General features: G+C 45.9%; 1 protein-coding gene across 5 annotated transcripts in view; it reads right to left on the bottom strand.

Moving 5' to 3' along the window:
- Positions 1–18,728, bottom strand: part of LOC113006846 (plasminogen-like) — an 88,348-nt gene that overhangs the window by 68,632 nt on the left and 988 nt on the right. For all 5 annotated transcript variants that reach the window (XM_026143051.1, XM_026143050.1, XM_026143049.1 and 2 more), the window contains exons 2-4: positions 16,444–16,579; positions 470–576; positions 46–160 (exon numbers count right to left, since the gene is read on the bottom strand). In XM_026143051.1, the coding sequence (XP_025998836.1) occupies positions 46–160; positions 470–576; positions 16,444–16,579 (358 nt within the window). The remainder of the gene's footprint in view (positions 1–45; positions 161–469; positions 577–16,443; positions 16,580–18,728) is intronic.

Genomic DNA, 18,728 nt, shown 5'->3' with positions numbered 1-18,728 from the left:
AAAAGGATATGAAATGATGATGCAAAATCAAATGCAAACACATACTTTGGCCTGTGTGGGTAGCTTGAGTCCCATCTTTGACAGATCTTTCCTGAGTTTGTTCTGGACTTTGTTCCCCTGTAATCTCTTCCTATTCCATTTAAACACTCCAGAAGATATGCTAAAAGAAAAGGAAAGAAAAGACTAGAAATAGATTTATTGATGTTTATCACACATTTCCTATAGTAAATAATTTATCTGATCCGAGTTCTGTGATGTTTTACAAAACTAAATTAAGCTGTTTATAGACACAGTACCTCACTCATCATGACACATATGCTAAACATTAACTACAATGTCAACAAAAAACATTGGAAACAAAAAACATGTAAACTAGAAAAGACTGGCCACTGTAGCCGACAGAAAGGACAGCATGAAAACATAGGCTTTAGTGTTTGTATTATTCATAGAGAAAAATGAGGATCGTTACCATTTCTTTCATATAAAGCTATGGTGCTTCTGCGAAAGACACTGTCTGTTTTGGAGTTTACCGCTGCTGTCCAACACGCTTGGTCCTTTTCATTATAGATAAAAGACCTGTGTGTAAAAAAAAAAAGAAAAGAAAAATTAAAAAATTGTTGATTCCTTTCTTGAAAGGTGCTATACAAATCTAAGTTATCTACACATTAGGTTTTGAGGTGGCCAATGGAACAACGCATACATGGACAAGGGTTGATAATTTGGTATTAATAGAAAGCTACTATGCCAGCTAACCCACTAAAAGAGATAAAATCAAATCACTTTTATTGTTATAACACATGTGTGCAAGTTTAACAAACAACAGTAGTGTGCAAAATACAAGAGAGAGGATGCAAGCCAAATATAACAGGAATGTGAAAATTATGAGAATAAATATATGTATAAATATAAGAATGTATGCACATTAATTAATATTTATACCACACACATATATATATATATATATATATATATATATATATATATATATATATATATATATATATATATATAGGGTGCAAGATGCTAGCAGGCAAGGCATACATGGAACGCCATAACCAAGTGGCCGGCATAGTGTACAGGAACATCTGTGCCGAGTATAACCTGGAAGTCCCGAGGTCAAAATGGGAGATGCCCCCAAGGGTGGTGGAGAATGACCGAGCTAAGATCCTGTGGGACTTCCAGATACAGACGGACAAAATGGTGGTGGCTAACCAACCGGACATAGTGGTGGTAGACAAACAGAAGAAGACGGCCGTAGTGATCGATGTAGCGGTTCCGAATGACAGCAATATCAGGAAGAAGGAACACGAGAAGCTGGAGAAATACCAAGGGCTCAGAGAAGAGCTCGAGAGGATGTGGAGGGTGAAGGTAACGGTGGTCCCCGTGGTAATCGGAGCACTAGGTGCGGTGACTCCCAAGCTAGGCGAGTGGCTCCAGCAGATCCCGGGAATAACATCGGAGATCTCTGTCCAGAAGAGCGCAGTCCTGGGAACAGCTAAGATACTGCGCAGGACCCTCAAGCTCCCAGGCCTCTGGTAGAGGACCCGAGCTTGAAGGATAAACCGCCCGCAGGGGCGTGCTGGGTGTGTGTATATATATATATATATATATATATATATATATATATATATATATATTTATTTATTTATATATATATATATATATATATATATATATATATATATGTGTGTGTGTGTGTGTGTGTGTGTGTGTGTATGTATTAGGGGTGCAACAATACTAGTATCGATATTGAACCGTTCGATACGGTGCTTACAGTACAGTACAGTGCTCGGTACGCATATGTATCGAAAAATACAACATTTTTTATTTATTTTATCAACTTTTTTTCTGACGATGCTGTCTGTGTTGAGCGCTCAGTGGATCTGCGTTCGACTACTCCGCCTAGGCTGCACTGTCGAGTGCAGATCCACTGAGCGCAGCGCAAGCTAGCAAGACAGAAGCAAAGCTCGTTGCAACATGGCAACTCCCTCAACGCTACCTGAAATTGAACCTCCCCCACCCTCATTCAGATCTGGCGTTTGGAACTATCTTGGTTTTCATGTGAAGCATGACCCTGATGGACAAAAGTAAAACAGTATGTTGGATGTGCCACGCAATGCTCAATTACATTGGTGGGAAGTAGTGCGTTAGCGCAGTTAGCTTGTTAACGTGTTGACGCCGTCCAGCCCCAAGCACGGGGCGATCCGCGGTAACTCGTTAACAGAGATTTGCCGCGTTATGGCGTTAATGTAATTTTAACGAGATTAACACTGACAGCACTAGTGGGATCACAACGAATGGACAATGAACACAACGACTGCACATTTATGCTGACATCATCCTAGTGCAAAGACAAGTAGAAGCAGACAAAAACAACAAGCACGCATGCTACAAACTTTATCATTTAGACAGCCGTTAGCACATGATTCTCCTTATGGGGACCTGATATGTTTAATATGCTGCTGAGAATATAGCCCAGAAGAAGCGTATAGTATAGCTTTTATTTTGGAAAGAGCCATTTCTCTGTAATAAACTCTTTTTTCCAAAGATGAGTGATTCCTCGATCAGATAGATTTATTTTTTTTATTTTGTTGTTTCGGCAACATTAAATTTGAAAACTGTACTTTTGAGTTAAAATATATATTTATAATTGTAATAAATGATAAATTAAAAAGGCATGAACATTTTTTTGTATCGAAAAAATATCGAACCGTGTCACCAAAGTATCGAACCGAACCGTGAATTTTGTGTATCGTTGTACCCCTAATATATATATATATAAAAACACCCAGCACGCCCCTGCGGGCAGTTTATCCTTCAAGCTCGGGTCCTCTACCAGAGGCCTGGGAGCTTGAGAGTCCTGCGCAGTATCTTAGCTGTTCCCAGGACTGCGCTCTTCTGGACAGAGATCTCCGATGTTATTCCCGGGGTCTGCTGGAGCCACTCGCCTAGCTTGGGAGTCACCGCACCTAGTGCTCCGATTACCACGGGCACCACCATTACCTTCACCCTCCACATCCTCTCGAGCTCTTCTCTGAGCCCTTGGTATTTCTCCAGCTTCTCGTGTTCCTTCTTCCTGATATTGCTGTCATTCGGAACCGCTACATCGATCACTACGGCCGTCTTCTTCTGTTTGTCTACCACCACTATGTCCGGTTGGTTAGCCACCACCATTTTGTCCGTCTGTATCTGGAAGTCCCACAGGATCTTAGCTCGGTCATTCTCCACCACCCTTGGGGGCATCTCCCATTTTGACCTCGGGACTTCCAGGTTATACTTGGCACAGATGTTCCTGTACACTATGCCGGCCACTTGGTTATGGCGTTCCATGTATGCCTTGCCTGCTAGCATCTTTCACCCTGCTGTTATGTGCTGGATTGTCTCTGGGGCATCTTTACACAGCCTGCACCTGGGGTCTTGCCTGGTGTGATAGACCCCAGCCTCTATGGATCTTGTCCTCAGAGCTTGTTCTTGTGCTGCCATGATTAGTGCCTCTGTGCTGTCTTTCAGTCCAGCTTTGTCCAGCCACTGGTAGGATTTCTGGATATCAGCCACCTCCTCTATCTGCCGGTGGTACATACCGTGCAGGGGCCTGTCCTTCCATGATGGTTCCTCGTCTCCCTCCTCTTTCTTGGGTTTCTGCTGCCTGAGGTATTCACTGAGCACTCAGTCAGTTGGGGCCATCTTCCCAATGTATTCTTGGATGTTCGTTGTCTCATCCTGGACTGTGATGCTGACACTCACCAGTCCCCGGCCCCCTTCCTTCCGCTTAGCATACAGCCTCAGGGTGCTGGACTTGGGGTGAAACTCTCCATGCATGGTAAGGAGCTTTCTTGTCTTTATGTCAGTGGCTTCTATCTCCTCCTTTGGCCAGCCTATTACCCCAGCAGGGTACCTGATCACGGGCAGGGCGTACGTGTTGATGGCCCAGATCTTGTTCTTACCATTCAGCTGACTCCTCAGGACTTGCCTGACCCTCTGCAGGTACTGCCTTCTGGTAGTTCAATCCCCTCAGTTCTGACTACCTTCCCTCTCTTTGTTACCATCCGACTACACTTCTCCAGTCCGAACGACATTCCAATGTCATTGCTGTATAGCCTGGTAGTGTGGATCAGTGAATCGATGTCTTGTTCACTCTTGGCATACAGCTTGATGTCATCCATGTACAGGAGGTGGCTGAAAACTGCTCCGTTCCGTAGTCGGTATCCGTAGCCAGTCTTGTTAATGATCTCACTGAGGGGGTTCAGGCCTATGCAGAACAGCAGTGGGGACAGAGCATCTCCTTGGTAGATCCCGCACTTGATGGTGACTTGTGCTATGGGCTTGGAGTTGGCCTCTAATGTTGTACGCCACATCCCCATTGAGTTCCTGATGAAGGCTCTTAGGGTCCCATTGATCTTGTACAATTCTAGGCATTCCAGTATCCAGCTGTGGGGCATTGAGTCATAGGCCTTCTTGTAATCAATCCAGGCAGTGCACAGGTTGGTCAGTCTGGTCTTGCAGTCTCGGCTGACTGTTCTGTCTACCAGTAGTTGGTGTTTTGCACCTCTGGTATTCTTGCCAATTCCTTTCTGTGTCCCGCTCATGTATTGACCCATGTGCCTGTTCATCTTAGCCGATATGATGCCTGACAGGAGCTTCCATGTAGGGCTGGGACAACGCGTCGACGTAATCGATTACGTCGACGCAAAAAATACGTCGACGTAAAAAAATCTGCGTCGATGCGTCGTGACTTTCAAAAAAAGACATGGCGGCAGCGAGTAGCGGAATCATGAGTGAGGCAGTTGCAGTCAACTTAAATCACTCCACCTGAACACGCAGTTCTACAGTATGGGGATATTTTAACAGAAAAGGAAGTGATTCAGTCGTTTGCCGGCTTTGTGAGGTGGAAATGGCCTATCATAAAAGCACGACGGCTATGCACCAGCACCTCAAACGACTGCATCCAGGAGCAGCTTCTGCAAAGGACAAACCACCGTAAGTTTTCAACTTTTTTACTAACGCTAGTTTTTACCCGTTAATTCATCCAGACACCCCCCCACGTAGACGTACACTCACTTATAGACACAGAGATAAACACCCAACCTCCGTAAATGCAAAACTCATTTAAGCTGCTTAGCAGTAACATATAGCAGCTGCTGTTTAGTTGTTTTCTTTCATAGCATTCGTTTCGTGTCTCACTATGGGAACGCCTCCTGCGTGACCTCATCAGAAGCTCAAATACCATTACGCCAGCCCTTACAGGCTGGCTAGGTGACGCCCATGTCAGGAGGGGCCAGTGCCTCCCTATATAATAGGCTGACATAGCGTCAGATGTCATTCAAAAACCTCTTCTCGCTTCTCACAGAAGCCTGTAGACAACTGTGCTATTGGGTGCTAAAGCTAAACTGTCCACAGATTCGAGTGAACAACTCGGTCGCCGGGCGCTTTGTTCCCAGCTGTTCAGTTGTCCACTAGCATACAAGCAGTAGCAATACTGTTCTGTAGCTAGTGCTGGTGCCAAGTAGCAATACTTTCACCCAGGGAAGTAGCAATACTTTCCGAAAGCGAAGTAGCAACACTTTGCTAATAAAGGTACCCCTAGCTTCACCATCAGGTAGCAATACCCTTCGACGCTAGCGGTTTTACACATTAGGCAGCAATACCTGTAGAAAAGTAACAACACCTTTCAACCCACGTTAGCGAGGAATAGCAATATTCTCCGCACTCAGTGTCAGTCTCGCTAACGTGCGCAACCCTCTAGCTAACCATGGCTACAACGGCCAACGAAGTTGCAAAACTTTGTCCTTGCGGCAAGAAGATTTCTGCCTGGGATACACACCCCGTGTGTGCGGCATGCCTGGGTTTATCTCACGCTCAGGCTGCCCTGACACCTGCACACGACTGTATCCACTGCGCGGCTTTCCCACGCAAACTACTCCGCCGCAGGTTAGCTCGCCAGGCTAACCTGTCGGTTGGCGACCCTTTGCTGTGTGAGGCTGCTGCGGCGCAAGGAGAAACTGAGATGCCCGATGATTTGGCCGCAACGCCAGGGCCGAGCTGGGCAGAGGCAGACCCTCAGCCCATCGCGACCGCTTTCCCGTCGCTGGAGGCACACGGAGATCGTGTGTTTTTCCGCGATGCTGGAGTCACCTGGGGAGGAGATGCTAACGAGGACAGAGATGAATCGGCTGACTCGGAGCTCCTGCTGTCTGACGACGGCGAGGAGGAAGATTCCACCTCCTTGGCTAGCATCAGCTGGGCTGCAAAGCCCTCGGCTACCGGCGAGGTTGAAAAACCGACACCGCCGTCTCCCCTGGATCTCGACATGCAGGACATGCAAGCGCGCAGCCGCTAGGCTCAACATCCCGTGGCCCGCCATACAAACAGAGGTTGTAAAGTCTCGTTTTGACGGTAAGAAATTGCCGAAGGCGAAAAAGACGGGGAAGCATGTGTTGCCTGTTTTCCCTGAGCTACTCGATGAGATAGCGGTGACGTGGAAAGCAAAACCTTGCAGCGAGAAACACCCCATCGTGGGGAGCTCCCTGCTGGATTGTGAGGGGATGGAGTCTATCGGCCTCCGCCGAATGCCACAAGTGGAGCCGTTGGTGGCGAGCCATCTTCACCCGAAGACGTCTCTGTCCTCATCGGCCCCATCTCTCCCCTCCAAAGCAGACCGCTTCCAGTCTAGCCTTACAGATAAGTGCTACAAGGCAGTGACTCTGTCAGTAAGAGCCCACAATGCCTCTTCTATGCTAATGGCTTACCAAGCTGAGCTAGAAGAGGACATGACAGCTAACACAGATACCACAGTGTGCGAAGAAATCTGCGTTATAACTGAACACGTCCTCCGCCTCTACAAGGTAGCCATACAGGCTACTGGGAGAGCCATGGGCCTCATGGTTCTTCAGGAGCGAGCACGCTGGCTCGGGCTCACCAACCTGACGACTAAGGAAAAAGAGGAACTCCTCGACACCCCTGTCGTCCCTCACGGTCTCTTCGGTGCGGCTGTTACATCCATGCAGAAGAGATGTGAGGAGAAAAAGAGAGATGATGAAGCTCTGAAACTCTGCCTGCCGAGGAGGGCCCAGCACGCCACCCCAGCAGCGCCAGTCATTCGCGCAGGCAGCGTCTCGCCCGGTCCCCGCTTTCAGGATTCCCAAAGTGCCTAAGACGCAAGCAGCCCCCCAGGCTGCCGGGGCCCCTAAGAATCCATAGACTTGGAAGCAGTCTCCCCAGGCCAGACCTCAAGCGGCCCCTCCTCCTCCCCCCGCTGCCGCGATCGTGAGGAGGAAGAAGCGGCCGGCCTGACAGCCTCTCCTCTAGGCGGGAGCGAACCCAGTTTCCCCCTTTCATGGGCCACCCTCCCGCCTCCCAGCTCCGTTCCAGAGCAAGTTCAACGGGACATGTTCCACACAGAGTGCTTGACTCGGGCCGGTGTTCCTGTCACCGGACCCGCCAGAGGGAAAGCGAGCCAAAGTTCGCAGTGTTGTTTCACGAGCACTTCTCTCATGCATTCTGTATTAAAAAAGCCCCGACACGCGCATCCAGGCAGTTTGCCGAGGGCGCTGTCGAGTGTTGCAAAACACATGAGAAAATCAAACATGCTGAAAAACGGAGCACTGTCTGCCATAACGCAGCCCGTGGAGACTCGCGTTTCCACGGCTGTGATGATGCAGATGGGCCCGTCACCTCGCTCGCCTGTGACAGAGGTGACGGGACGCCGAAATGGCGTATGTTTCGCGCTGCGACCACAAGGGGGCGCCAAAACGCCATATTCGGTGGAGTGGCCAGTGAGCCCTCTGTCTCTCCACATGAAGAACTGGGCCACCTGCACTCAGTCAGCATGGGTGCTGAGGACATTGAAAAAGGGCTACAGGCTGCAATTCAGTGTCGCTCCACCACAATTCAAAGAAATTGTTTACTCTCGTGCTCCGGGCGAGTCTGCCAGTTTTCTCCTGGAGGAAATTTCCACCTTGAGAGACAAAGGAGCTATAAGAATTGTCCCTCCCGAGGAAATGCACAGCGGATTTTATTCGAGGTATTTCCTTGTGCCAAAGAAAGGGGGGAGGGGGATGAGAGCCATTCTGGATCTCCGTGCCCTGAACCGGCATTTGAGGACATACAAGTTCAGGATGTTGACGCACGCCTCGCTGCTACGGTTTGTACGAGCGGGCGACTGGTTCACATCAATCGACCTGAGGGATGCTTATTTCCACATCCCCATATATCCCCCACACCGAAAGTATCTGAGATTTGCTTTCCAGGGGATGGCATACGAGTTTGTAGTCCTGCCTTTTGGTCTCTCACTGAGCCCAAGGGTGTTTGTGAAATGCACCGAGGCAGCAGTGGCCCCGCTCAGGAAAAAGGGCATTCGGGTGGCCACGTACATCGACGATTGGCTGGTGGCAGCCCCAACCCGCCAGGGAGCAACTTGTCACACAAATGCTCTCATACAGGGGTCCCCCAAGTTACACACGCTGGCACACAGACTGATAGTCTGGAGCAGTGTTCACTTGCTGTCACTGAGAGCAACTCACGTGCCGGGGATCTTGAACTTTGGAGCAGATCTTCTCTCCAGGGGCAACCCGCTGTATGGGGACTGGAAGCTTCACCCGGAGGTGGTGAAGCAGATCTGGCTGCGATTCGGTCTGGCGACCGTGGATGTTTATGCATCCAGGGAGAATGCTCAGTGTCCCCTGTTTTACTCGCTGAACGATCAGAGAGCTCCACTCGGGGTGGATGCTCTAGCTCACGAGTGGCCGAGAACCCTCCTCTATGCTTTTCCCCCAGTGGCCCTCATTTCTCCAACTCTGGCCAGAGTGAGGGAGAGAAGTCACTATATGATCCTGATAGCCCGGCACTGGCCAGGGAAACACTGGCTGGTGGAGATTTTTCAGCAGCTGTGCGGCCCACCTTGGCTGTTACCACTACGCAGAGACCTCCTGTCTCAGGCACGGGGGGAAATATTCCACCCCCACCCAGAGAGGCTGGCTCTGTGGGCTTGGCCCGTGAGTGGTTTAACCTGAACACGGTGGGGCTCCCTCATAGTGTTATCGACACTATTCAGTGTTCTAGAGCATCGTCTACTCGGACGCTATATGAGCATAAGTGGCGTGTGTTTGAAAGCTGGTGCTTAGAATCACAGGCCATCCATTTTCAGTGCTCTGTGGCTGTGATTCTGTCATTTCTTCAGGCCCTGATTGATACGGGTAAAGCCTTCTCCACCATCAAGGTGTATTTGGCAGCAATTTCAGCCTGCCATATTGGTTTTGAGGGAAAGACTGTTGGCCAGCATCCCTTAATATGCCGTTTCATGAAGGGTGCACGGCGTAAATTGCCTACGTCTAGGCCATTGGCTCCATCGTGGGACCTTCCCACAGTATTGGCTGCGCTCTCCTGTTGCCCATTTGAACCCCTGGAACAGGTTGAGTTGAAATTTCTGTCCTTGAAGACGGCTCTTTTAATTGCTTTAGCTTCTGCTAAACGTGTGGGAGAGATACACGCTCTCTCAGTGCATCAGTCATGCATTCAGTTCTCCTCGGATAATACGAGGGTCAGTATGCGGCTCACCCTGCCTTTGTCCCGAAGGTTGTCGGCACATGTTCCCCTAAAGAACTGCCGGCCTTTTGCCCACCGCCTTTCTCCTCAGAGGAGCAACAGCGGCTGCATACCTTGTGTCCAGTCCGTGCTCTGCGCATTTACATGGACCGAACCCAGAGTGTCAGACAAAGTGACCAGCTGTTCGTGTCCTGGGCTAAACCACATATGGGAAAGCCTGTGTCTAAACAGCGCCTCTCCCATTGGATAGTAGGAGCAATTGCCTTGGCCTATACTAGCAGGGGCCTTCAGCCCCCTGCTGGCTTACGTGCGCATTCCACTAGAGGTCTGGCGACCTCATGGGCTCTCTTTAGGGGAGTTTCTATTCAGGAGGTGTGTGCAGCTGCATGCTGGACCTCACCTCATACATTTGCTAGGTTTTACAGGTTAGATGTGACAGCACCTAACCTAGCACATTCAGTCCTCAGTGCAGGTTCTTCCCGGGTGGGGGCCTATCCCCTGTGAAGTGCTGTTGGGGACAGTTGTCTTCTTAACAGGCATGTCTGGCAATCCGGGAGTCAGTATTTCTCCCATAGTGAGACACGAAACGAATGCTATGAAAGAGAACTTAAGGTTATGTATATAACCCCGGTTCTCTGAGTAGCATGAGTGAGTGTCTCACCAGACCGCCCTCCTTGCTATGGAAGCGAGGAAGTGGTGGGCTTGTTTTGAATGACATCTGACGCTATGTCAGCCTATTATATAGGGAGGCACTGGCCCCTCCTGACATGGGCGTCACCTAGCCAGCCTGTAAGGGCTGGCGTAATGGTATTTGAGCTTCTGATGAGGTCACGCAGGAGGCGTTCCCATAGTGAGACACTCACTCATGCTACTCAGAGAACCGGGGTTATATACATAACCTTAAGTTATTGTTTTTTTGGTTTGTGGCCCATGCTGGCAAAATGAGTCGGAATGCATGCAGGCTGATTATCAGAATCGGCGAAAGACAAAAATGTGAGACAGCGAATTGGCCGCAGGAGAAATGTTAACAAGGATAATGCACCACCTGCTAAACGTAGCCGTCGTGGACACTATTACAACATTGTTAAAGTGCTTGCAAAAGCAAAATGACAATGAACTCTTGATTTGTCAAATTTAATGTGTTTCATCCTATTTGAACGCTGTTTTTATACATAATGCTTCTCCAGCTTGATCTTATAGGTCAAAGTTATGCCATCTAATGACTAGAAACATTAAATTTTTTGTTAAAAACAGAAGATTGTAGTACAATGTTATTGTGGATTTTGTTTTGTGAATGAAGAGCACTTTTTGGCAGAAAGCAAAGTGAATGTTACATTTTGTTTGTTTAAAGACACCATTGTTGCTATTTATTTGAAATGTTTTGTTAACTTTTCCTTAATTTTATATATGTTTGCACATTTCATTTCTTGTTAAATGCTATCTCTATTGTATTGATTGTACGACCTCTACAACTTTATTTTACAATTTCTTTTTTATTAAAAGGTCTTCAAATGAATAAATTTGTGTTTTTCATTTATATACATAAATTAGTAAATGTGAAATTGCTATACAAGTCAAATAATGGGGAAAAAAATCGTTAATCGAATCAAATCGAAATCGAATGGGATTGAAAAATGAATCATTAGATTAATCAATGCATCGAAAAATTAATCGCTAGATTCATCGATTAGGAAAATAATCGTTTTGCCCAGCCCTACTTCCATGTAGTACTGAGGCAGGTTATTGGTCGGTAGTTGGAGGGGACCGGTCCCTTCTTGGGGTCCTTGGGGATCAGGACCGTCCGACCTTCGGTTAGTCATTCCGGGTGTCTCTCGTTAACTAGCAGCTGGTTCATTTGTGCTGCCAGACGCTCGTGGAGTGCAGTCAGCTTCTTTAGCCAGTAGGCGTTGTTAAGGTTCACATAATTGAGGAAGGAGAGTACAAACAACCAGGTCCAGAAGATCTTGGTCAAACAATTGATTTTAATGAATACACGCGTGGGAAGACCACTGTACGCAGACAGGAATTAATCTTCGACTTAATCAAAGCATACACAGATTTTTATAGCATCAGGGTTTGAATTAATGACGCCCCTTCATACGTCACAGACAGAATATATACATACGTCAAATCAAAACCACAATGACTTTTAACACAGTTTAAAAGAACGTTGTCTTCTATCTTCATGGCCGGTACTTCCTGTCACTGCCGGATGCTCTCTTGTCATCTTGACACCTCAGCAGCAGTTCTGCGACAAACTGCTCTTTTGCAACCCCAAGCAAAACATGATTAAACTTCCACCTATAAATGATTCTCTCTAACTGAGTGTGTGTGTGTCTATGTCGTCCTCAAATGCTCTCTCAATTCACCCGTTGCACTTCTGACCTTTTACCAGACCAGAGGCTCATCCTTATGTGTAATAACCTAACTGAAACTACATGTACTATGTTGAATAAATGTTTTAATCAAGAACCTCTACTAAGAGCTTAGTAAAAGAATATAAAAGTATAACAGACAATTTGAATAACCTAGTAATTCAAATAGCCTCGTCTAACCTGCTCCTCAGATTAACTTAGACTCTGCTTTCACTTCTGCAAACTCTCTGCAACTTCCGGTCAACTCCTGCAACTTAGTCTTTCTGAAAGACACACACACTGTTTAAACCTCTGAATACAATATCGATGCTGCAGATTATATTATTAATGCAATGGTAATGATGATGATTATTTAACAATAGCAGTAAAATAATTTCCCTGCTCCACAGCGTGAACCATGTCGGGCCCTGGTGCTGTCCAACTCTTCATACTGGAGACCCTTTCTTGGATATCTGCCACTGTGATGGTTACTGGACCCTGTTGAGGGAGGTTGATGTGGTCTTCCCTCAGATCAACTAGCCACTGAGCATTGCCGTTATGGGTTGCGTCCTTCTCCTATATGCTCTTCCAGTATTGCTCCGTCTCCAGCCTTGGTGGTGCTGTTCTCTTCTTATTATTGTTCCCTTGCCACTGAGAGTACACCTTTGCTGGTTCTGTGGAGAACAGCTGGTTTATTCTCCTGCCTTCTATCTCTCTGGTGTACCTCCTCAAGCGGCTGGCCAAGGCTGTGAGTCTTTGCTTGGCAGTTTCCAAGGCCTCAGGTATGGACAGCTTGCTGTATTTCTTATGCACCTTCTTTGTCGCACCTTTCTGCAACTCCGTTAGTTTGCTAACCTCCCTCCGTGCTACTTTGATCTTGCCCTCTAGCCTCCTCCATGGAGGGTACTGCCCCTTGTAGCTGTTCAACTTGTAGCCAAGCATCTCACTGATCACTGCTGCCGTATTGTAGATCAGCTTGTTAGTGTCGGTAATCGTGGTTGTAGGTATTGTCCATAGTGCTGGATTAACATCATCTAGCAGACCTTCTGAGGGTACTTTACGTAATCTTGGTAACCGGCTACGGGGGATCCAGGTTTCAAGCTTGGCCATGATCCTATTTTTCAGGTCAGTTCCTCTCGCACTCAACGATCCTTCTCCTATCGCACTTGGGGCTATGTACCCAATCTCGGGTGGGGGTGATGATATCTCCCCCCTGACCTGGCGTCCTGACTCCTCCTTGCCGTAGAATTAGTGTTGTACCTCGTCAATCTCTAGCTGTGATATATATATATATATATATGTATATGTATATGTATGCATGCATATATGTATATATATATATATATATATATATATATATATATATATATATATAGGTCCCTCATCCTATTCATGTAGCCCCTTCCGCCGGGGTTACTTGCGTAGGGGCGTGGGCGTGCTGGGTGTTTTTATATATATATATATAAAAACACCCAGCACGCCCCTGCGGGCGGTTTATCCTTCAAGCTCGGGTCCTCTACCAGAGGCCTGGGAGCTTGAGGGTCCTGCGCAGTATCTTAGCTGTTCCCAGGACTGCGCTCTTCTGGACAGAGATTTCCGATGTTGTTCCCGGGATCTGCTGGAGCCACTCGCCTAGCTTGGGAGTCACCGCACCTAGTGCTCCGATTACCACGGGGACCACCATTACCTTCACCCTCCACATCCTCTCGAGCTCTTCTCTGAGCCCTTGGTATTTCTCCAGCTTCTTGTGTTCCTTCTTCCTGATATTGCTGTCATTCGGAACCGCTACATCGATCACTACGGCCGCCTTCTTCTGTTTGTCTACCACCACTATGTCCGGTTGGTTAGCCACCACCATTTTGTCCGTCTGTATCTGGAAGTCCCACAGGATCTTAGCTCGGTCATTCTCCACCACCCTTGGGGGCATCTCCCATTTTGACCTCGGGACTTCCAGGTTGTACTCAGCACAGATGTTCCTGTACACTATGCCGGCCACTTGGTTATGGCGTTCCCAAGCTAGGCGAGTGGCTCCAGCAGATCCCGGGAACAACATCGGAGATCTCTGTCCAGAAGAGCGCAGTCCTGGGAACAGCTAAGATACTGCGCAGGACCCTCAAGCTCCCAGGCCTCTGGTAGAGGACCCGAGCTTGAAGGATAAACCGCCCGCAGGGGCGTGCTGGGTGTTATATATTTTTAAAAAAAAAAGTAGTACACACCCCGACTGGCCGAATGGGGTGCGTAGGAGGGCTTTGTACGCATCCAGGAAGGAGTTGTAACAGTGGTCAAGCAGCCGCTCTCCTCGTGTTATGAAGTAAATGTGTTGGTGGAGTTTTGGTAAAACTTTCTTCAGGTTTTCTTTGTTAAAGTCCCCGGTTGTGATAAATGCCATCTCTGGGTGCATGGTTTTCTGGCTGCTAATCGCACTGTACAGTCCCATCATTGGCCAGTCAGCCTCGGTTTGTGGGGGAATGTAAACAGCCGTAATAATGACTGCTGTAAATTCCCTCGGTAGCCAGAATGGCTTGCACTTAATGATCAAGTACTCATCAGGATTATACAGCTCATGTGGGAACTATAGATGAGGAGAAAGCCAACATTCACAGTTACCAAGAAGCACCTAGTTGTTCAGTTTAACCCTTTAAGACCTCCAATAGAACCAGGTCCGCCAGAGCTTACTTTATATTTTTACATGCTGTAGTGCCATTTTTGGGAGCATTACAAGTTGCTATACATTAATACAACTGTTATATCCCATATTTTAATAATATGTATGCATTAAGTCCATAGTAACTACATTAATTGCAAAAAAGTGCAATAAACCAAAAAAATTGAAAATCGTTTTTGTTTTTTTTACATAAATTTCTACTTGAAGAAATTTAAGAGGTTTATCGCTTAAAACTTTAAATACAAAAAAGTTGCAAAAAATAGTTTACAACAACAGGAAATTTATTTTGAGTGTTTTCATAGTTTTATTTTTGAGATACACCAATTTTTATATACTGCAGGAAAAACGAAAAACAATCCTATGATGCAAATTTGCAAAGAAAACAGCATGTGCATCAAAATAAACTATTTCCAGCAGTGCAATTCGAGTTCTAAGCATCCCAGAAACTATTCAGAAAAGCATAAAACATAACTCCAGTATAGGCTTTTAAGGCCTACAAATAAAAACTAAATTTTCCGCGAAAATGACGTCACTTCCGGTTTCGAGCAGGAAATTACGGACATGCGATCGTTCGCGCTGACGTCTGTTTCGATGTGAGAAGTGTTACGAACAGCTGATCGGATCAGCAAAGCGTGTTTCTGGAATATTATGTTTTTGTTCCTGCAAGCGCTTTTTAAGCAATTTTTGCAAAGCTATATGTGGAAGGAAACCGTGACCTACGACAAGCTGATGGCACAAGATGTAAGTACAACTCGTCCGGTTTCATATGCAAAAAAATTATTGCGCTAGCTTACGCGGTTCCGGTTCTACAGGGATTTAAAAATAGTTACGCAAAACGGAGCGTGCCTGTTCCGACTGGTTTTAAAGGGTTAATAACATCAAGAGAAGCTATTATCAAAGCTTGAGATCAAGAGTCTAAAGTACAATGGGAACAGCAGTGAGCAGTATGGAAATATTTAGCTAACCCTCGTAGAAGAGAGCAGTGAATCCTAACTAAATGTTGCCCAGCCACCTGCAATGGCAGATGCATCTACTGAATTGAGAAAATATGTAACTAAGGTAGCCACCCAAGCAAACGCACGAGTCTCCTGGCTAACAGTCCCATCAGAGGAGATGCTTGCAGATGTAAACAACTGAACAATACTGAAAGAACATCTGTGAGAAAGAGGTGTCACACCACACCAATACCAAGTGGCTGGTGGACTTAGAATAAGACCAGACCACAGCAACTTTCTATGGAAGGTTGCTGTGGCATAGCAACTATACTGAGTAGAAACATGCGTCAATACACAAGAATAGCTCAGAAAGGCATTGGAAATACAACAGACAGCAAAAGCATCAGCTCCTTGTTTATAGAGCTGCAACACAGGACTTTACAACTACGCAGACCACGCTGAGCACCACCTTGACAACCTACAATTCAATTCTTCACACATCCATATTAGAGTGCCTGGACTATACAAGGCATAATGGTAGGAATAAGATCCCACTTATTGATACATAAGCCTTACTGGTCATCAGATTCCCAGTGTGAACAATAAAGAAAGAAAGGAAAGAGTGTATGGGTTAGTTAGTGTCAGAGCCACAATTTGAATCATGGAGCATCGACAAAAACAGCTGAAGATAGATGATGATAAGGAACAATTGTGATAGATGTGGCAATCCCAGTGCAGAGCAACATCAGGAAGAACGAGCACAAGGAAACAGAAAACTACCAGGAGCTAAAGGAACAACTGGAGCAGATGTGGAGGGTAAAATGCGGCCCTATGGATAATGGCAGGACTAGGAGCTATAAATGGAAACATTTTTATTTGTATATACATACCGTTTGTATATACATGCAACATTTTGATTCACAGAACGTAATGTGAGATGTGAACTTACTTGCATGTGAAAGATGTTTCGGTGTTACATTTGGTGGTACAGTCAGCCACAGTATTAACTGAATACGTTCGTTTGTTCAGTGAGAGAATCCATGCACCTTCAGTTTTGGAGTAGCCCTCCACGTCATTGCCACCAACTGCAATCAGTCACATCCAAAAAAAAACAATTACTTCATGTATTTCCTGGTCAGAAGTGACTGCCATAGGAAATGAATGGGAACCCAAAAGCTAAATTTTCTAATCTTTTATTTAGCAGACCAAGTATTGGATATGAGGAGTAAAGTGAAATACTTAGGTCATATCTTAAAAAATGATCTCTGTGATGATGATGATGATGATGATGCGAAACCCCAGCATTGTAAGTTGCACATGCAAGCTAATATAAGGCCACCTAAATTTTACATGTTAAAAGAGCCATTTTCAAGCCTATTGTGCCTATGGCTCATTTGTGGTGTAATTATATCAAAGTCATAATGAAAAAAAAAACCGCTGGTGGCTTTTCAGGATGCATTTAAAATTTTCCTTAAACTTCCAAGATGGACATCTGCAAGTCAAGTGTTTGTCGTGAGTAACGTCCCAGCTTTTCGTGCCTTACTGAGGAACTATATGTACAAATTTATGTGCTGTTTGAATGAGTCAAGAAATTCAATAGTAAGAGCTGTGACAGTTATAACACATGACGACACAACTGTAGTTCAAGTTTTTATGAACATTGCAATAAGTGTCCTTATATTTGTGAGTTTTGTCTTTGTTTTTTTATAATATGGAGGAATTTTGTCTGAAATATATATATTTATATAAAAATTCCCCCTTCGCCCCTGTGGACGGTCTATCCTTCAAGCTCAGGTCCTCCATCAGAGCCTGGGAGCTTGAGAGTCCTGCGCAGTATCTTAGCTGTTTCTAGGACTGGAAAAAAAGCACCGAAATAAAGCACCGAAATGTGCGTTGCTTGTCGGTCTGGTTACTACCGTTTATGTCAGAACACCAGTACCCATCCGTAGCCATGATTAGTGCCTCTGTGCTGTCTTTCTTTGTCCAGCCACTGGTAGGATTTCTGGATGTCAGCCACCTCCTCTATCTGCTGGTGGTACATACAGTGCAAGAGCCTGTCCTTCCATTATGGTCCCTTCTCTTCCTCTTCTTTCTTGGGTTTCGGTGCTCAAGGTATTCAGTGAACACGCGGATCTTGTTCTTACCATTGAGCTGACTTCTCTGCAGGTACTTGGTGGTTGCAGTTTTCCTAGCGGCCTCTTCATGGTTCCCATTTGCCTGCGGGATCCCCAGGTACTTGTAACTGTCCTCTAAATCTGCAAAGTTGCCTTCTGGTAGTTTGATCCCCTCAGTTCTGACTACCTTCCCTCTCTTCGTTATCATCCGACTACACTTCTCCATTCCGACTGACATTCCGATGTCATTGCTGTATATCCTGGTGGTGTGGATCAGTGAATCGATGTCTCTTTCGCTCTTGACATACAGCTTGATGTCATCCATGTACAGGAGATGGCTGACAACTTCTCCATTCTGTAGTCGGTATCCGGAGCCAGTCTTGTTAATGATCTCACTGAGGGGGTTCAGGCCTATGCTATGGGCTTGTAGTTGGCCTCTAGTGTTGTCCTCTACATTTCCATTGAGTTCCTGATGAAGGCTCCTAGGGCCCTGTTGATCTTGTATAGGTCTAGGCAATCCAGGAGGGAATTCCAGGACATATTTTAAGAAATCTGCTACTGCTAAATTTGGGGGATTAACAGTATCACAGGGAAACATAAGGGTGGAAGGGATCACAACCAGCACCTCAAAAGCTCAAAGATTCTTATTTTTTAGATCAAGATAAAACACTTTTAGACTCCCACATCAAGAGTGCTGTTGGATTTCTCATCTGTTGTTATTAGATACATTTCATTACAAGTCTAGCAGTTCTCATAAGAGCAAAACACAAATGCTGTCAAGACTTATTTTTCCATCAAGATTTTTTTTCCTTTGCCACCTTGCACAGAAGTTAAGACAGCAGGTAAATAAAATATTTTACTGAACAGTTATCCAATATGAAGGCATATCAATGTATATTCAAGGAAGTAATTAGAATTTCGACTTGTTTTAACCCAACAGGCCGGTGTGTAAAAGTAGTTATTAAAAGCAGAGGAGATATTGTAGCGCTGTCCTTTTTGTTATGTACCCAAATGTTACATTTTTAAAGACAGTATATATTCTTTGTCAATAAGCAGGTTTTGTCCAGTCAGTCAAGGTTGCTGATTAGAGGGTTTATCGGGAAATCGTGTAGCCAAACAA

Source organism: Astatotilapia calliptera, chromosome 15 (assembly GCF_900246225.1).
Source record: "Astatotilapia calliptera chromosome 15, fAstCal1.2, whole genome shotgun sequence".
Lineage (NCBI taxonomy): Eukaryota > Metazoa > Chordata > Actinopteri > Cichliformes > Cichlidae > Astatotilapia > Astatotilapia calliptera.
Note: the sequence above shows the minus strand (reverse complement) of the source record. Positions and strands in the feature narration are given on the sequence as shown.